At 49.6% G+C, this 19,970-nt stretch overlaps 3 protein-coding genes across 8 annotated transcripts in view; 1 reads left to right on the top strand and 2 right to left on the bottom strand.

The window, feature by feature from the left end:
* TATDN1 (TatD DNase domain containing 1) overlaps nucleotides 1–5,986 on the bottom strand; it is a 40,848-nt gene extending 34,862 nt beyond the window's left edge. For 2 of the 3 annotated variants that reach the window (XM_029924020.1, XM_029924018.1), the window contains exon 1: nucleotides 5,930–5,986. In XM_029924020.1, coding sequence (XP_029779880.1) covers nucleotides 5,930–5,951 — 22 coding nt within the window. In that variant the 5' untranslated portion in view covers nucleotides 5,952–5,986. Of the gene's footprint in view, nucleotides 1–859; nucleotides 926–5,929 lie in introns of all 3 variants that reach the window. The other variant, XM_029924019.1, reaches the window with a different exon arrangement.
* Nucleotides 5,987–6,029: 43 nt separating this feature from the next.
* NDUFB9 (NADH:ubiquinone oxidoreductase subunit B9) lies at nucleotides 6,030–13,092 on the top strand. Its single transcript, XM_029924025.1, has 4 exons — nucleotides 6,030–6,185; nucleotides 9,105–9,297; nucleotides 9,845–9,958; nucleotides 12,869–13,092. The coding sequence occupies exons 1-4, from the start codon at nucleotides 6,085–6,087 to the stop codon at nucleotides 12,998–13,000; spliced, it is 540 nt and encodes a 179-aa protein (XP_029779885.1). The 5' UTR covers nucleotides 6,030–6,084; the 3' UTR covers nucleotides 13,001–13,092.
* Nucleotides 13,093–15,904: 2,812 nt separating this feature from the next.
* Nucleotides 15,905–19,970, bottom strand: part of MTSS1 (MTSS I-BAR domain containing 1) — a 158,649-nt gene continuing 154,583 nt past the window's right edge. For 2 of the 4 annotated variants that reach the window (XM_029923730.1, XM_029923729.1), the window contains 3 exons: nucleotides 18,636–18,809; nucleotides 18,145–18,307; nucleotides 15,905–16,791 (listed from right to left, as the gene is read on the bottom strand). In XM_029923730.1, coding sequence (XP_029779590.1) covers nucleotides 16,091–16,791; nucleotides 18,145–18,307; nucleotides 18,636–18,809 — 1,038 coding nt within the window. In that variant the 3' untranslated portion in view covers nucleotides 15,905–16,090. The remainder of the gene's footprint in view (nucleotides 16,792–18,144; nucleotides 18,308–18,635; nucleotides 18,810–19,970) is intronic. The other 2 variants (XM_029923731.1, XM_029923732.1) reach the window with 2 other exon arrangements.

A 19,970-nucleotide genomic window follows, 5' to 3' on the forward strand; every position in this document is an offset into this window, starting at 1 on the left:
ATGAAAGGGGACTCCAACTGGAAAATGTGAAAGCATTTTGTAAATTAAAATCTTTATAAAAATGTACTTTATTATTTCCAAGCACCATATATATTCTGTGACATGCCAACAACACATGGAATTTGTCAGCAGTAGCGACACTTCCATATCACCTCGAATGTTTAACACTCTCAATTCATTATTAAGCAGCCAGCGAGTCAATCTTCTTGTACCCGACTCATTACACAATTACAAAAATAAAGCCACTCAAAATCCTACTTATTTAACTACTTGTTCAAAAGATCCTAATCCATAATAACGGATAGTATCTTTTCAATTAAAAACTTCCTCTCCCAAGTATAGGTAAACAAACACTATAGAAGAATCCATTTCTAGCTTGAAATAGCCTGAAAAACGAAGGAAGTGAGAGACTGGGAAAGAGTGCAATAGGAAGAGAAAAGACAAGGCAGAAACTGCTACTTCTGACGGGGGGAAATTGGGGCAGGTCTACAGTCAGGGGCACGTGGTCTTATAAGGATCAGTAATGTTTGTTTTCCTTTTTTTTTTTTTTTTAAAGAGCTGCCTTTAAAAGCAGTACCTGCTTTACTGCTAAAAACTGCTTCTGGTATTCAAGAGTTTTATTTTTTCAAAACAAGAGTGGAAAACTGCTTGCAATCAAAACAAAAGCACCTCTCCAACTAAGGCCTCATTGTCTGAGCTCAGTGAATCACTGTTACCTATGATCGAGGAACACAAAAGGAGAGCAAACAGGGCATTTAAAATTGTATCGGGTTTGCGGGGCCTTCTTAAAGAACTTCAACTTTACAGGAAAGACAGGAAATTAGGGGACAAACTGAACACCACCGCGTAGCCATCAGACCTCTGTGCAGCCGTCTCTTGAGGTTCTCTGAGAGTGCAGCAAGCAATCTCTGGGCTTTTCACAGGGCTGTGAAGGAAAAACGCGCTAGTCAAGAGGTCAGCAAGTTATCACCCGCAGATCAGGGCCTTTCTTTTTGTTTGCCCCTGAGCTAAGAATGGTTTTACATTTTTAAATAACTGAGAAACAAAAAATCAAATGAATAATAGTATTTTGTGATACATAAAAATTATAAGAAACAAGTTTTAGTGTCGAAAAAGTTTTACTGGAACAGAGCCACACCCTTTTGTTTATATAGTGCCTATGGCTGCTTTTGAGTGACAAGATCAGAGTGTTTCCAATAGAGATCATGTGATCCACAATATATATATATATATATATATATATATATATATATATATATATACACACACACTACGTGGCCCTTTAAGGAAAAAGTTGGCCAACCTCTGTGCTAGATACAAAAACTGAAGGGCCTCCAAATGCATGGATCTGGGTTGGACACCGTTTTGGACATGCGCACTTTTGATCTCGGATTTCCCAGCATCCAGAACTGTGAGAAATATATTTGTTTATAAGCTACTCAATCTTCAATATTCTGTTAGGACAACCCAAATGGACTAAAGCACTCTACGACATCGCCTTTCCGCTCAAGGTATACATACCGAGCAGATAGATTTTATCTCCCAACCAAACCTGTGCACCCTTGTCCAACTCCCCCCCCATAACACTCCAGTCGACCAGCTCCAGTCCGAATGCCACTCTGACCCCGTCCGTTCTGTTCTCCACTTGACCCAAGTTTTCTTTCATTCATAAATCTGACTGTGATACCGGACTCTTCACTCTTGGGATAAAGACCAAGTCCTAACAGGATATGATCTTGGCTCTGCTAATCTCCTTAGCTCTTTCTGTACCATCCCCTACCCACTCGGCCCCTTCCCCAGTTCTCTCTGCTCCAGACCCACTGGTCATTTGTCAGTTCCTTAAAGTATCTCGTATCCTCTTGCCGCAGGATAGTTGCACAGGCTGTTCTGTTTGGAACCTTCTGCCTTTCTTTGCCTACTTAAGTCAGTCTTTCAGAGCTCAGCTCAAGGGTCATGTCCTCAAAGGAAATCTTTTCTAACCCACTAGGGAACGTTTTGTTTCTCATCAGATACCCAGAGAACCTTGTTCCCTTTCTTCACTGCCCCCTTCTCTGTAACTGTGGTAGAGCCATTAGTGCACTTATGAGGCTGTATCCACCATGAGACTGCGACCAGGTTTCTGACCACCAGGAGTCCCAGCATTCAGCACACTGCATGGCACACAGAGGATCAGTAAATATTTTAGAATCAATGAATGACTAGGTTGCTCAAGGCAATTTAAGGTAAAGAAAAGGAAATAGGATCCAATCCCTAAGGAAATAGAGTTTATACAAAAAATGTGGCCCCAACTCCCAACCAGCCCGCTTCTAGGGACACAGGGCAGGATTAGAATCCTGTTAGAAGACAGCAACTCCAGATAGATCTTAGATACCTAAAAGCCCCAGCTGGATGGCCCCAAGAAGTAATTAGGTTACTAACTACTGCAGCTGCTCTCACTGGAGGGGGAGGGGGAGGTGCCAGAATAAGGAATCTCCTCAAGCCCAGCTTCTCAAACTAGGGGTGTTCCAGAGCATGTAACCTTTTGAGATTTCCTGGAGTGTCAATTTTATTTTGGAAGAGTTACCCGGATAAGATAGCTTAATTTAAAAAGGGCACGGTGTGATCTCAAAGATATGCACAAAACATCCAAAGAAATGTAGATGAGTCAAGAGTTACACACCACCCCTGCCACCCCTGGAAAATACTTCCTCGTATAAATCTATTAAACAAGGGAAGGATATACACCAAAATCTTGGATTGCAAGTGACTTGTTCTGCAAGAGAAGCAAATATTTCTAATACATTTTAACTTGATAAACGAGCGAGGTCTTGCAATACTAGTAGTACGAGATGCTGAACGTCACATGCTCACAACTGGGCCAATGGTTGTTCTCTCTCCCTCTCACTGCGGGATTGTGAGCGATCATCTCCCATGTTCCGGGTGCTTGGACCCAGGCCTCAGTGTTTGGCAGAAATCAGTGATTTTTCAGAATGTTGGGAGGTGCCCACAACTGGCACTAGTGTATTTTGTCACTTCAAAGCACCTGTGGACAGTCTTTTGCTTTTCCAGACAGGAGTACACTTAGAGATGCTTTGCGTCACTCTAGGTGAGGCTGCCTGCGGATACAGACCCTTGCCTCTGCGGCCTTATTGACTGTTATGTTAAATACAGCACACGACAGAAGTTTCTTAGTGCTGTAGTCAGCATCTGTTAGTAGCAGTGAAAGCGTCCTCCACTATAGCCGCCCCCCCCCCCACGACAGCCATGGTGGTCTCCAAAGGTAACGGCTGGTTAAGTTTATTTTTCTTTATATTTTGTATTTTCTTTTTAATCTTGTATTATATTACAAATCCTGGAGTGGAACTAATCTGAGTTTCCATTATTTCTTATAGAGAAATTCGCTTTGAAATACAAGTGCTGTGGATTATAAGCATGCTTCTGGAACGAATTAAGTTCCCAAACCAAGATTTTACTGTACTTAATGTTAACACCAGCTATCTCAGAAAAGCAGAAATGAAGATCATACAGGAAAAAGAATGCATTCTAATTACATCTACCTTCTTCAAGAAGTCTTTCCTAGCTTCTCTGGTTAAAATTCCTTCGCCAATTTTCTTTCACCACAGTACCAAAACCACATGCATTGTTTTACCCATTCCTACTTCCATTGAACAGTCACTATACTAAGCCCCTGGGAAACAAAGAAATACTACTGATTACCTGCCTTAAAAAAGTAGGTCCAGTGGGAAAGGCAGAAACATAAATATTATAAAATTACGTGTTAAGGGTAGAGTTACAAAGTCTAAAAAAGCAAGTAAAACTCAACCAGGCAAGTCGGGAGTCGGCAGGATACTAGAGGCAGCAGTGATTTTGTGGCCCCAACTGCCACTCTAAAACCTTGTCAGAGGCAAGAAACTGCATGCCCAAGTGTTTCGAGGATAAGAGGGAGGAGACTGGAAAAGTGGGCGGGACCAGAACACGGAGAGGTTTCGTATGCTAGGTCAAGGTACTTAACTCTCCTGAGGACAGTAACTGAAGGATTTGAAGCAGAAGAAAAATGCAGTTGATTTTTATACAGACCACACTGGGACTACATGTATGATGGGTTGAAGGAGACATGACTGGAGGCAGGGATTTAGTTTTATATCACAAATAAAGTCTTTTCTGTGTGTCCTGCTTCATGGCTCTTACATCAATTATAATCACAGATCGGAGCGGGGAGGTGGACAGACACCACACCTGGAAATTGTCTACAGCCATTGAAGACAATTCCCCCACCCCAGGCTTTCTTACACCATTTTAAAATTTCTTTTGGGGCACTTAACACATTCTCTCCTGCATTTGCTTTGATGGTACATAAGTCTGACTGTACATACTTCTCTCTTAAGCCTGAAAATTAACTGCACCACTAGATTCTTTCATAGTTCCACAAAGTTAGCACAAAGTCTTTGGTAAAAAAATACTGCTCGAAATAACTCTCAGATCAGGGCACCTGGGTGGCTCAGTTGGTTAAGCCATCGACTCTTGATTCGGCTCAGGTCATGATCTCCTGGTTTGTGAGTTCTAGCTCCACATCAGGATCTGCGCTGACAGGGCAAAGCCTGCTTGGGATTCTCTCCCTCCCTCTCCCTCTGCCACACATGTGCACTCTCAAACATTTTTTTTAAGAAGTAGATTTGACAAATGTATTAAAAATAAATAACTCATATCTCAATTTATAACCCTAACCTTTCTCAGACTACATTTCCAATTGCCCAGTGAACGTCTTCAGCTAGATGTCCCATTAAGGCTCTCAAACTTAACCTAATTCACCTGGCTCCTGATACGTCTCCTACCCACTGCCAAACCAGTGATGCTTCCCCATATTTAGGTATTCATCCCAACCCTAAGTCATCTCTGCCTGTTCACATTCTCTTACTGCCATCAACACTCTGCTACCAAATGCCATATACAGACATCTCTTATTTCTCTCTCCCTTTTCCACTGTCCTAGTTCAAGCTTGGAAACGTTTCCCTAGCTCCCCGCCCCACCAAACCTACAGTAACTGTCAGGATTGCCTTATTAAAGCAGAGATGTGATCACTGCCATTTGCCACCTTCCAGGAGCTGGAAACTCCAGTGACAAGAATCATGCCCACCTTCACTCACTGCTCTAATAACGCAAAGCCCGGCGCATACCTGGCACCCCATGATTTACTTAACCTATGAAGGTTAGAAGCCTTCAGCGAAGCTCCACTGTATACACAGTAAAAGTACATTCAGCCAGACATTTGAGTCCCAAGTTACCCTTCCAACCCTAGCTTTCACCATGCCCCAAATTTTCCTAGGTGCCTAGTAGTAAATATTCTTCCCTTTGGTTCCTGTCGCATTCTCCCTCTTGTCCTACAGATGGTCAACGGCTTATTGTACTCGTCAAGTAACAACTTGTTCTTCTCCCCACTATTTGCGTTTCTCCACCAGATGGTGATCCCATCAGATAAAGGACTGGGTCTCTGTACCTTGAGTTCCTACACAGGTGCCTGTCCCGGCAGAGGCGCTCAGTAACTGTGATATGAACGCACAAATTAGTGAGCGAACGGGTCCCTCGAAGCAGTCATCCTCTCCGTCAAGGGGTGGGGAAGGGGCGGGGGGTGCACAGGGGAGGGAAGGAAATACAGTAAAATGCCTTTTTTTTTTGGTACTTTCGCCTCCTTTTGTTACCGAATACAACACATATGTTGAAAAGAGCAGAAGTCGTTAACTGTACAGCTTGTTAATTTTCACAAATGAGCACACCGCGAAACCACCCAGGCCGAGAGCCAGAACATTAACCACAGCCAGAAGCCCCCCTGCGCCCTCTTCCACTGAGTGCCCTTTCCACCGTCAAAAAGCGGTGAGCCCTCAAGTCCTGGGTCCCTGGCAGCGGTGAGTGACGCGTGTGGTCAGAAAAGCCCAATAATCTGCAAGGCACTCACCCACAAACTTGAAACGACTCATGTCTGCGGCCACGGCTCCTCCCCGGCGGAAGCGGAAGTGGCGTCGGTCGACCCGCCCTTCCGGCCGCCCCGCCCCTTGACCCGGCCTCCGGCTTCCCGGGAGCCCCCGCGGCCGCTGGAGGAAGCGGGCGGTCATGGCGTTCTGCGCGCCGGGTGCCTACCTGACCCACCAGCAGAAGGTGTTGCGGCTTTATAAGCGGGCGCTGCGCCACCTGGAGTCGTATTGTGTTCACAGGTGGGAGAGGGGGACGCAGGGCGCGGGGAGGCGATCCCGGGGATCCTCAGGCCTCGGGGGACCGCGCGGCTCAAGGACAAGGAGGACGAAGTGGGAAGCCGGCCGTAGACCCGGCTTCGATTCCAGGCTTCGTCGCCCCTCGCTGAAAGCGAGACCTTGAAGAGTTACATGGTTCAGGCCTCAGTTTTCTGTTCAAGAATACCGATGCAAGACCAGCGCAGAGGGTCGCGTGACGAGTAAATGAAATAAAGGAAAGCGCCTAAAGCTGTCATGCGTCCAGCGTTTAGTAAATAAGAGTTTTGTTCATGACCTTCTTGTTCTTAATATTAGCAACAGTAATATGGACATTGTTTTCTTTAGTCCTCAGAACAACTCTAGGAGTCAGGGATTATTTAGCCTTATTTTGCAGGTAAGGAAATAGACAGGGAGAGTAATTTGCCAAGTGCCTCCAGCTGGTGGCTGGGCCAGGATTAAAGCCCAGGTGCCTAACCTCAAAGCATCATCAGTCTCCCACCCCTTGGGTCAGCTTTCTTTTTTTTTTTTTTTTTTTAGCTTCATTCGCCCTTCCCACCATTTTCACATTTACATAATTCTTTACCAGCCACTAATTCTCTTCTTTCTAATTTCCCTTCATCCAAGAGTAGTCGTAGGACATAGTCTTCAAACCCCTAGATTTTTGTGACCTAGATGCAGGGCACGATGGGGTGGCAACCCAAGTTGTGTAGATGCCAGGCCTCATTGGAAGCCTAAAGCCTGGTCCCAGGATAAGAGCTTCTGGGAAAAAGCTCTAAATGATGGAAAACCAAGTGGGTCTGGAAAGGTTGTGGAGGGTATCTTTGAAGCCCAGATTGCATATTTGTGAAATGCATTTGGAAAGCCATTCACCTACTTCTCTTTGCTACAGACAGAAAGATGGCCGGGCTGAATGTTGTAGAATTGGGAGTCTCTTCCCTGATTTTCCTTATTCATTCATCTGACCAGATTTGCAGTTCAGGTTCTATGCCGGCTACTAAATAAACAAAAAGTACTAAGTCCTCTTTCTCAGCTATAGCAGGGTTATTGGGGAAGATGGACATGTAAACAGAGAATAGAATTATCAGTCTTATAAAGATGAGGGAAGTTGAGCGCTCAAGGATTCAGGTAACACTGAATTGCATCTGGGGATTTTTTTTAAGTTTATTTATTTTTGAGAACATATGCATGAGAGAGAGAGAATCCCAAGCAGGCTCCACACTGTTAATACAGAGCCTAATGTGGGGCTTGAACTCACAGCTGCGAAATCATGACCTGAGCCAAAATCAAGAGTCAAATGCTTACCGACTAAGCTACCTAGGCGCCCCTACATCTGGGGATATTAAAGTCTATAGTCATGGAGAGAAGAATGGAAGCATTTCCTACGATGACATTGACTCAGCGTTTTTTAGGTCTTACCGATGTCCTCTCTTAGAGGACTTTCCTTCCTCCTCTTGTCCTCAGTGCTATTTGTTCTCCATGGTTCCATCCCAGGTCCTTGGTTATTGGTGTATATACGTTGGGTAGCCTCATCGAATGCTAGGACTTGAGTTCCTACCTACAGTCATTTGTCTCTAGAGCTGTTTTCCAACTATTTTGTTCTCTGAAACTCAACTTGTCTTAATGCCTTAAAACCAAACTCTCTTTGCTGCCGCATTCTCAATCTCTTCCCAAATTCCCTGTCTCTGCAAATGGCATTATTAGTGATGGCGTTACTGAGTCACGCAGTGTAATCTTAGAATTGTTCTCAGATACTCCCTACTTACCACTCTGCCAGTGACACGTGTACTTGTGTGTGCTGTATAATTGGATACTGATTTCTGTAAACTCTCTGCACAGTGTAATAATATTAGTAGCTGACGCTATTGAGCAGAGGATGTCCTAGGCACTGTCAGATCTGTGTTTATATGATTTGGCTCATCAAATCTTTAGGAAAACTTTTAAGATCTAGGTGCCGTTACTAACACTTGTAGAGGAGGAACTCATGGCCTAAGACATTACCTTACCCCAGGCTACATGGCTAGTAAGCTAAGATTTAGTCCCAAGCAGTCTGATTTTAGCGGGCGCCCCATAATTCTGTAATGTAAATGTCTCTCTTCTGTCTCCTACCATCACAGTTGCTTGCTTCAGGTCCTTCTCATCTGTGGCTTGGATTATTGAAAGGCTAAATGATCTGTGCCTACTGTTTCTTCTAGAACCTGACCTTAATTTGCCTGCAATCCTGCAGTTAGTGTCCGAATCAGGATTCAAACTCAGGCGTGACTGATTCAGGCAATGTAGTTGCTGTGTAACACCTCCCTTTCTACTACTCATCTTTGTATCTCCAGAATTTAGCCCAGTGCCTCGCATAAAGTAGGGACTTCAGTAAGTTGTCATTGAGTGTTGACTGATCCTGCGGAACCTATAGTTTTTCTCTTTTGCAAATGATCTTTTTTTGTTGTTTCAATCTGCATTCATCCTTTTGGAGGAGAGAGTAGGGAAAGTAGTTAGGTTGTATTTAATACAGTATTAAAAAATTTTTTTTAATGTTTATTTTGGGGTGCTGGGGGGGCACAGACTCCGAAGCGGCACCAAGCTCTCAGCGGTCAGCGCAGAGTCCAGTGCAAGGCTCAGACTCAAAACTGTGAGATCATGACCTGAGCTGTGGTGGGAAGCTTTACCAACTGAGCCACCCAGGCGCCCTTAATACAATTTTGTGTTTTTGTGGTTTTTTTTTTTTTTTCTGTGGGGGCGGGGGACTGCTGAGGAAGCAGTCCTAATGATGTGGCTGCTCCACTGGCAGGGCCCGGGTGCTACACAGCCCAGAAGTCCAGAGGGGGTTAGTGGAAATACAGCCTCTTGTCAGGCAGCAATCCTGCTCAGCTGAGTAGATAACATTTCTCGTCTCCAAAACCATTTTGATTTAAGGGACAAATACCGCTACTTTGCTTGTTTGCTGAGAGCCCGGTTTGAAGAACATAAGAATGAGAAGGACATGGTGAAGGCCACGCGGCTGCTGCGGGAGGCCGAGGAAGAGTTCTGGCACAATCAGCACCCTCAGCCCTACACCTTCCCGGAGTCTCCAGGAGGGACCTCCTACGAGAGATACGAGTGCTACAAGGTGCGCGCGCGCATCGCGGGCACAGCGCCCAAAACCCTGTGGGGGGAGGGGGGAGGGGGCGCAGCAAGGCCTGCTTCTTTTTGACAGTTGTGAGTACTTTTTCTGGGGGTGTCTGTTTCCTCTCTCCCAGGTGACATTTAGGCTTTCCTTTGAAATTCAGTTCCAACGTCTTGCAGTATCTTTTTGACAAAGCAAGGTGCTAAATTACTTGGTGTATGTAACCCACTTTTGCATCTTAAAGGTAACCGATTGGGATTGGTGCTTAGTATTTCTGAGCAGTTACAGGTCAGGATTCCACGTAATGTGAAGAGAGCGCGGATCAGGGAGGCAGGGCGCCGGCTCTTTTTGGCCCAGCCTTGAGGTTTCTGGGCCCTGGGCTCTTTGACTCTGGGGCGCCCCCTGCTGCCCGCCGCACAGGGCCAGAGACAGTCTGGTACGGGCGGTTCCCGCGAAGCTGCCCAGTCATTCTTCCGCGTGCTGGGCGGGCCCTGTGGCCGGAATGTCATTGCCTTCCTTGGGCAGACGCAGTGATTTCGTCTCCGAACAGGTTCCTGAGTGGTGCTTGGACGACTGGCATCCGTCCGAGAAGGCGATGTACCCGGACTACTTTGCCAAGAGAGAGCAGTGGAAGAAGCTGCGCAGGGAGAGCTGGGAGCGGGAGGTGAGTCGTCGCTGCCTTTGGCGGTTTGCTCCCGGTGCTCAGAGGCCCAGATTCCCGAGACAACGGTCATCGTGGCCCCTTGCCTCCCAGATACACTTCCCTTCCTACTTGGGTTAAATGCAGCATTTACAGCCTTCTTGCAAACGGGAGACGATATGTGGCTGGGTTCTGGGTTTTCTGCTGATTTTGCTTCTCCCCTCCTCCTCCTCCTCCTCCTCCTCAGTCCTGTGCCTGGCCTGCTTGCCGTCCCTGCCTGTCCCTTAACTTTCCTCTCCACCAGCGCCCCAGACGCTTTTCACTCCTGAGGTCTGAGTTCGGTTTTTAGATGCTGAGCGTTGCTGTAGCGAGAAGGGTGTGCTGGAGAGAGGTGGGGGGGAGGGGGGGAGGCGCAGGGGCCGGAGGGGGGTCGCCCTGCAGTCAGAGGATCATGGCGGCCTGCACCAGGGAAGGGATCGGTTCAGGATGTCCTTTGGAGGGACATGAGGCTGACTGGATGTGGGGGGTGCATGAGGGACACGGAGGAATCGAGAATGAGTCCCAGGTTTCAAGCTCTAACACCTGGAGTTTGGGGAGGGTTTATTGAGCTAGAGAAGATGAGGAGAAAACAGGCATCAGAGGGACAAGCAAGCCCTTGGTTTTCAGTTTGTTAAATTTAAGAATCCTGTGAGACCCAAGTGCAGATGTCACTAGGTGACTTTGGGTGCAGGGATCGTGAACTCAGAGGAGAGATTTGAGCTCGAAATTGAAATTTGTGACATCTTCATTGTTCCAAAACCACAGAGTGCCACCTGGATGCCTCAGTCTCCTGGGCCACCGACTTCAGCTCAGGTCATGATCTCACAGTTTGTGGGTTCAAGACCCACATCAGGCTCTGTGCTGACAGCTCAGAGCCTGGAGCCTGCTTCAGATTCTGTCTCTGTTTCTCTCTTTGCCCCTCCCCAGCTTGTGCTCTCTCTTAAAGATAAATGGATAAACATTAAAAAATAAAAGCCACAGAAATGTAAGCGATCCTGAAGAGAGCGGAGAGAAGAAAGGTCACAGGCACTCCCCCTTGTGGAAGTCAGGAAGGGGGACAGCAAGGCACCCAGCAGGGGAGAAGGGACAGCCGGCCCAGGGGCCCAGGGAACGTGTTTTAGGAATGGCCCCTCAGCCTTGGTCACCTTTGCTGAAAGTTGCTAAAAGGACTGGAGTGAGGCCTGGACATAATGTCCACAGGTTGCGGCCACGGGAAGGGCATTCATTAGTGGCTTTGACGAGAGCCTTTTTGGGAGGGTCTAATCGCACTGAGGGGAGAGGGCGGAAAAGGAAGAGAAGACAGCTGCGGGGTGGGGGAGGGGGATTCTTGAGAAGTTTCGCTAGAACTGCCAACTGGAGGCCAAGGCATTATTTTAAGATAAGAAATCGGGATGCAGGTGTATGGACGCTGAGATGGGGGGTGGGGGGAGAAGCCGGGCGAACAGGTCAAGGAGGAAAGCTTTTGAGAAGAGGGATGGGACCCCAGGCGTGTGTGGAGGCCTCTGGGAAGAGAACGGGTTCTTCCTCCACGAGAATTGGACGAAAGATGCGTGGAAATACATTCGGGCTCGGAGTTTTGGTGGTAGGAACAGGAGAGTTTTATGAGATGGCTTCTCTTTCTCAGCAAGGAGGAAAAGGCATGAAGTGGGCGCAGCCCGTTTGGAGAATGTGGGAAAGACGTGGGTGGGGAGCGGGTGGGAATCGGGAGGTGGCCTGGGGGCGGCGAAGGCCCCGTCGGAGCTGGGAACAGTTCGTGTGTTATGATACCAGGTTGTGCCAGCAGGTTTTTCTTTCTAGCAACACAAGCTGCCTGGCGCAGACTGGAAGGGGGGTGGTTCGAGTTTGTCCTCTCAAGGGTGTCAGGAGACCCGGAGGCTAGTCACGTGATCGTCCTGTGGGCTCTAAGTGGGCAGGTAGGCAGGAGACAGGAGGCTGCTGGGGAGAGAAGGGCACGTTGGGTCAGAAGATCTGTGAAGCAGCCATCTCTTGAGTTTCAAGAGCGTCTTCACAGGGACATTGAGGCACGCGCCGGAGAGGGGCTTTGTGTTTGGTAGTGGGGTATTTGATCCATGATTTTGAAGGTCGTATGGTTCTCGTGGTCGGGCCCAGGTGTGTCCCGCAGGAAGCCCGTGGCCAGGGTGCAGTGGAGGGAAGGTCATCGTGGTGGGGAGGGCAGCGTGCGCTCAGGAGCCCCTCCGGGACCCGGGGGTGTTGATCCGAGAGAGCGCCAGGTCGCTCCGCAGCGGGCCGCTGGTGACCTCTCCCCAGAAACGTTCCTCCTGCACTTTGTTCGTCTCCTGGACTCCGGCCACCCACAGTCCAGAACTTCCTCTGAAGGAAGCTTCAGAAAATCATGGCTCTGGCGGGTGGGTCTCTTACTTGTCCCCTGTCAGGACAGGGCTGGTCTTGGAGGCCTCTGAAACTGGGGGTGACTGACACCACCAGGCCGAACAGCACTTTTTCACATGTGATTTCACGTTACGTCTTGTTGTGGGTGAGGTTGGGGGGCTTTAAAATGAACATCTCTAACATAGAAGAATTAAGATTTCCTATTGGTGCTTTTGGAGAGCTCTTAGCCGGGACACAAAAGTCAGTCTTTTGAGAGGGTGTAGGTGGGGGACCAGAACACAGGGTAACTGTCACGATTTTGCTCAGTGAATGAGAGACAGGGGAGGGCTTTCTTGGCTTTGCTGTTTTACGAATGGGAAATCCTTTGAGAACCGTTTTTCTGAGTTAAACTGTGGGCATAAAACTAAGGCAGGTGCACGTAAAACACCCTTTGCAGAAGGAAGAGCCAGAAAGCGTGTAAATGTGACACAGATTCAAAGCGGATACTCCCTGCAGCACGTTTTCCAGTCAGTCGGCCTCTAACTGTTCCTCCCTTCCCCCTCGTAGGTTAAGCAGCTGCAGGACGAAACCCCGCCCGGTGGTCCCAGCACTGAAGCTTTGCCCCCCGCCCGGAAGGAAGGCGACTTGCCCCCTCTGTGGTGGCATATTGTGACCAGGCCCCGGGAGCGGCCCATGTAGAGAGGAACACGCCTCACCAGTCACGCTTGCAAGTGGAACGAGTTCCAGAACGTGTACACACTTGCCCTAATAAAAATAACTCCACGTGGTGACTGACGTGTTCATCTGCGCGTTAACGTGACACCAGGTGACGGGACCGCTGTCGTCTCTTACGACCTGTGCCAGAGCATGTGGAGGGTGGGCAGGTGTCCTCTGCCCCAGCTAAGTCCTAGTAATAGCAGATCAGGGACAGCCGCACAGGACCAGACACAGGGTCACTGAGGATTAGTGCACAAACGCCAGTCGGAGGCTGAGTGGCTGGAGGGAGCACGAAGTCCAGAGAAGGTGTGCAGGGATTAAGGGCTTGAGACACCAGTTTTGGTTTTCTAAAGATGCCACGAATGAGTTGTTGGTTTGGTTAAAAGGAAAACTCAAAGCAGCACACACTGAACAAATAGCCATGGTGTTTATGGGGTTCACTGAGGGGTGCAGGTTTGGGGGTCGGGGTGCAAGGGTCCCATCTGAGGGGAAGCTCCGGGCCACTTGTTTCGGAGGCGGAGCTCCGGCCCCGCTGCCTCCCCCGTGGCCTGGACCGTCTGCACACTCCTGGGGAGGGCTCTCTCATAGAACTCTGGGCGTTGGAAGAAGCTTCTTTAAAAACTGGAGCCTTTTTTAAAATCATCAGCCAAACCCACCTGCGTTTAGTTCGTGAGAACTCCTTAGAACTGGGTTCAAGTAGTACATTGAACTGAGGCTGCTAGTGTTGGGGGACGGAGGGGGGTGCTCACGGCCATCAGAGGAAGAACGTTCTGTGGGTTTCTGAGTCTCCAGGCTGCTGCTAACAGCCGACTCAGACTGGCAACTGAATTTTAATAAGTCTGGAAATACCGTTTTTTTCTAGTGGTTCTTTATTTATAACGTAGGCTGAAGCAATTGTTACAAGGTAGAAGGGAGACACGTTACACAATTGTTATTTATACAAGTTTAGAACAAAAAACTGCACAGGGAGAGGTCAACTCTCAGTACAAACTAGCAACTAAACCACAATAATTTACCTTGAGAAACGATTTCTTTATTTTTAGCTGTGACACTGCTTTTACAATATGCAAAAACACAAACAGAACTACCCAAGGTGTTTGTCACATTCTTTCTACATTGAATTTGGCAACATTTCATATTAAATTTATTCAGATTATACTAACGTTTAAAAACTAAACAGTGAAAAGCTGTACCAAGGTACAGTCACATCCATTTGTTTCGAAGGTTTAAAATACCACTTGTATCTATTGTCATTACCTTGCAGTGATTTCTGCTTTTGCAAAAACCTCTCAAGCATCATATGCACAACGCATCAGCTACTTTTAGTCATCAAGATTGGTGGGCTAAACCACAGGCACTACTGTTGCTTATATTCTGTAGAAGGAGCTTGTTTTTCAAAGAAAAAAAAAAGCTTAAATAGTTTCTAATAATCATGCCTTTGCTTTATAGCCGTAACATAAAATGCCCTTGGGCAATCACAGCGGTGTTAAATGCTAATATACAGAACAGTGACTATACACGTACGTTACTCTCACATCCAATGCACTTATGTAGTAAAGCATAAGGTTATGTCATTGAAGGTCAGGGCCAACAGAAACCTGCAGGGGCGGTGCGGCCCACCAAGCTCGTCCCTTCGGGGGAACGGACCCGACTGCTTACGGGCCTGCTTGGTTTTCTCAAAGCCGGCTGGCTTCTGCAAACAAGATGCCTTGTAAACCTACAGATCTCTGTTGGCTTTAGGGAATGGGCATTAGAACAAACTGAACTTTCACTTAAAATAAGAACAGACATAAATCCATCCCGAAAACATTACCTAGAATACAAAAATAGGGACGGCATAGTGGTCAGATTCCCAGTGACGATAAATAAATCCTCCTCTCGTCAATGTTTGGTATGATGCCAATTCACTGCCATTTGTTTAAAAGAAGATAAGAAAAACAAGCCCCCAGATTGGTAAGCACATTGGCAAGTTGCTGGATTCCAAGCTGGTTACCCTTGTTAAATCCGCTCGAGTTTTTTCAAAATATTTGGGCTTTTCAATGCACCCAGCCTGCTGGGCACAGTTACGTAAAAGGCATTTGCTATATCGAAGAATTCCCTGCTATCATCGTTTTAAAATGTCTTTCACATTTTTCAAACTGCCTTACCCTTTTCGGATGTATTTGGATCCCATGGGAGTGGGTAGGAGAGACGAGTAACTGAGGTGGGGGCTGGGCCTAGCCGGCGGCAGCAGCATGCATGGGGTCGGAGGCAGGCGCTGTGTGCAGTCAAGAGGAATCGTGGGAGAGAGGAAGTCCTTAAACACCCTACAGAAACAAACACTGCAATCCAGTATGGCTTATTCGGATGCATTTACCATGGAGATACTAGAAATTCAACCTACGAGGCTACTCTTAAATGTTAACAGGATCGGCTATGTTGACGGCGTGCCCCTCCCCCGGCCCTCCCCCCAATCCCAACCGAGTCTACCGTTTCCAGATTCACTTCTTTCTGAGTATTGCTCATCAACTGTTCCTCCTGCTTTTCTCAGCCAGAACATACTACATTTAAGTGAAGATTTTACCCCTTTATCCATTTTGTTTGTACATTAAAATAACTTGAATTTGCTTCTAAGCCAGACTACTAACAATGCATCTACAAAAGCTTGCGGAAAAAAAAAGAGAAAAGAAAAAGTGAAGTATAGTTATCCTTTTTTCTGAAATTAACTACTTCGTAGTACCCCTGCCCCACCCCCCGCCCCCCGATTATGCATTTAAAATTTTACAAAGACTTGTAAAAAAGTTAAATGGAATTTGGCACCTTCAGAAAAATCAAAAGGGAAAACTAAGATTAAAATGTGCAGAAAGAAAACTGTCAATATTTACAAATTAAAAGATCAAAGTTATGTCAAGTTACGTATGTTGCTTTTAATTCTTATCTAAAGGTGTCGAGTACTTTCAAAACAGCTGTATTCTGAGTTGCCTACAAAATCTTTTGTTTGATTACAGATTGGAATGGATCGAGACAAATTAGGTTTTATGAACTGAACAGTCCCTTCCCCACGGGCAGCCTTTCTTGGGAGCCTACGAGCGCCTACGAGAAGCGAGGGGCCGAGCGGTCGTTCGTCGTGGTCTTCTTCAGTTTCACGCCCCTGCGGATGGCGTTCAGCATGTCTTCCCCGGGCGGCGTGTCTCTTGGGCTCCGGTCTGCAGCCTCGCTCTCCGGGACCGGGCCTGGGGAGGCGGTGGCACTTGAGGGATCCCTTTCCTGGTCTTCGGCCTCGCTTTCCGGAATCGCCTGTCTGTGCTCCTCGGGGCTACACAGCTTCGGGCCTGGAAGAGGAGGGTTGACGGAGGCTTGGCCGCTCCACATTGAGGAGGGCATGCTGGTGACACCCTGGGGGCCCTCACCCACAGAGGGCGACTCGGGGCTGTGCTCACCCCTCTCCTCTGGCCCATCCGGGGGTGCCGGCAGCACCCCGGGGAGGTCTGGGACCGTTGGGGTCTTGACAGGGATCACAGGTGTCTTGATGGGGATGGGACCGGCTCCGATGGTCCCCCGGCGGACAGAAGGCTTGGTGGAGGGGGTCCGTCGGATGGTTGCAACCCCTGGGGTGACCATAGCGGGTCCGAGGGTGGTGGGGAGGCCAGCGGTTGAGGCTGGGCGCTTGGCCTGGAACATCCGTCGGTAAGACTGGCTGATGTCACTGTTTCTTGGAATGGTGGACGATTTGTCGAACTCCTGCTGATCTGCCTCCTGGTCACCACTTACAGAGAAATAATCATAATCTGAAACTGATGACAAGATTTGATTAGGAATCTCCAAGGCAGCAGCTTTTGATTCTTTTGTGCTGGAGGAACAAAAGGCACAGGAGGCCAGGTGCTTTGCCCACAGCCGCATCCCAGCCCCCCGACCCCCATCTTGCACCATCCTTCGAGGTCCCCCACCCAGGCAGGGATCTTCTTCCTGCTCCCAGTGGAACCCCAGGCCCTAGAACGGCGCTGACGTCACACGCACACACACGATCCTGCTGAGTGGTGAAGCAGGTCCGGAGGTCGGCCTATAGCAGGGCTACCGGCCGAGCGGCTCCGGGAGGGAGAAAAGGGGTGAATGGGAAGAGAAAAGAAACTCCACAGACCCTCAGTCCAGAATTTGGCAGGAGAAGCCAGCCTCAGACACATGACCATAGACCTTACTATCTCTTATAAGGGACTCCTCCGGCGAAGGCTGGAAAAAGAACGGAGCTACTGCCAATGAGCACCTGAAAACAGGTACAAAGACAGGCCCCATCTGCGAGGTGTGTGTATTTCCTCTCAACACTGGGGTCACACGGGAGAAGCACACAGAGTCAACGTCTTAGAGCAGATTTCTGAATGGTCACAGCACTGCTGGCATCTGGGGCTCGGGGGAAGGTCGATCGTGGGGGCAGGGGCCGTGCTGTGTATTACACGTTTAGCCACATCCCTGGCCATGGATGGCAGCACCCCCTCCATGGGCGACAACCAAAAAATGTCTCCAGACATTGCCCGATGTCCCCTCGACAGCAATATGGCCTTCCACTGAGACCCACTCAGTCCTAGAAACTGCGGCTGGTGGACTGTAAATAGGTTTGGTGACCGCCCCCAGTGTGCCCTCGCCCCGGCCGCCATCCTGCTGGCCTGCGCGTGCAGCGGGGAGGTTGGCGGGGTTCGTGGGGGAGCTGGCGGGAATGGGAGAAGAACTTGGGCCTTCAGACCTGAGGTTCAAGCTCCCGCGCCCGCTCACTAGTGCGGCCCGGTGGTGAGCCTCACCGCCCAATGCGCATGCGTGGGGAGAGCGCTGCAGCGAGTCCGGCTGCGCCTCTGAAATCGGGACGTTTAGCGCAAAGTGCTACGACACAAATGACCTGATTCTCATTCGCAGCATCGAGGCCGCACTGGGAGCTATCCTGCGCCCGGAAGGTGGAACCCGAGAGAAGCTGCCAAAGTCCGGTCACCTGGAATGGCGGCCGCCTGGTCGCCAGAGGTCAGCCCTCCGAGCGTGCCCAGAGGAGGCCTGGGGCTCGGGGCCGCTGTTCCCATTCTTCTGCCCCCTCCCAGCAGGCAGGGCACCCCCGTCCTCGCCTGCCGACCTCAGGAAGCCCGCCCGAAACCCCGGGCCGCCCGTACCTTGGGAGGGGATGGTGTCCTCGGAGCAGCACGGCGTGGTCGTCTGCGTGCTGTAGCCGCTGGAGCACTGGAGCGAGTCCCGGCTGCTCCTCTGCGTGTCCAGCTGGAGGCCCCGCGACAGGGCCAGCGCCAGCTCCTCGCAGGCCTCCATCTCCTCACCAGGCTGCACGCGGGAGCAGAGGGAGACACAGACGAGCCCCAGGGGCCGTGAATCCCTTGTCTGATGTCCTCCCGCATACTTCTGCACGTGGGAGCCTCCACATTACTCCTATTCTGCTCCCCTGAACATCACCCGTCTGGGGGCCCTACCCAGGCTCCAGAAAGTTCTACCAGTCTGATTTCAATACAAGGCTTTTCCCTGGGGGCCTTCTAGGCATGATGGAGCAGGAAGGGGGAGGGGGCGCGGACAGGGCTCGGGTCCCTCCAGCTGCAAGGCTGACTCGGCCCCCCACTGCTGGCCAGGTCTAGAGGACAGAGAATAAAAGCTTCACCCTGGTGGCAGCTGACACGGTCATGCTCCGTGGTCTCTGGGCTTCCTCGGCAGCTGCAGGTGCGCCACCCACAGCGGTGGGCCCTCCTCCATTGGGGTCTGGCTCCCGCTTCTCCTTGCGGCGCTGCAGGGTGTTCACCAGCGGCTGATCGTAAGGTCCTGGCTTGGCCCAGTCCTAAGCAGAACAAGTGTGGTCAAGCACCAGGCCTCGGCCTCCATTTGAGGGCTGCAGAACCCGCTGCACAGCTGCCCGCAGAAGGCGGCTGGCCCCCTTCGGGGAAGCTCAGGCTAGGACTGGCCAGCAGGCCCTTCTATGTCCTCAGCCGGCTTGAAAAGAAAGGAATGGAAAATCCTTTGGGGGCCCCCCAAGTACCTCCCCTTTCCTCATATCTGCCCAAGGATTAAAAGCCCTCAACAACCAGGCAGGTGGGGACCTGTGGGAGACTTAGCCACCTAACAGCTGACCAACTGTCTAAGGTGTCTGAAGGCACCAGCCAGTGGAGAGCCCATCCCCAGGGACGGTGACCCCCGTTCTGATGGCTGAGGGAACCCTCTCTCCTCCAGCAGTCCCAAATGTCTTCACTTGAGCGGCGTGGCCACCAGGGGGCGCTGAAGGAATTTAGCCACACTCCCTGAGGCTGAACCTCCACTTCTGGGATCTTGGACCCCCCACGAAGGGCCCTCAGGATGTGGGGGCCTCCCTCACATAGGAAGGGAAGGCCTCTGGGGTCAGCAGAAAGCCCTTGCAGGGCCTGAGGGGTCCACCCTACCTGTGAGGGACTAAGTTAAGACCTGCTCTAAATGCCACAGCCTAATTTTTCAAATTCGGGACATCTCACAGTAAAGCAGGATAGCCTCCTGGCATCAATTGGACTCATGAGGAGATAATTTTAAAACTTTGTTTTTATATTAAAGCAAACATGTTTTAATATAAAACAAATGAGACTAAAAATAAAGTCTGCATTTACTTTGAAGAAAAAACATGATAAGCCAAAAACATAGTTTGGATTATGGTTCTGTTACTGTGGCCCAACAAGGGACTCCAGGGAAAAGTCTGGGACACATGGCCGCGGAGGGCAGTGGCCCCCAGCAGCGTGGACCTGCCTGCCGGCCCGGTGATGCCATGTCTGGGATCACTGCCTACCCTCTGGCCGGCCTGAATGAAGGTTTCTGAACGGACGCCTCTCCCATCTCAGCTCCACGTGGAAATTTCTATCTCAAATCTGCCTGCTGCTTTTTGGTTCTTCCCAGTGAGAATTTTCTTAGGGACAGGTGTTCTATGGGGAGGAAGGCAGAGTGTGGAAGGAAGGGGCGGGGGGGGGGTGAGGATGAGGGC

This window comes from Suricata suricatta, chromosome 15, assembly GCF_006229205.1.
Source record: "Suricata suricatta isolate VVHF042 chromosome 15, meerkat_22Aug2017_6uvM2_HiC, whole genome shotgun sequence".
NCBI classification, from domain to species: Eukaryota; Metazoa; Chordata; class Mammalia; order Carnivora; family Herpestidae; genus Suricata; species Suricata suricatta.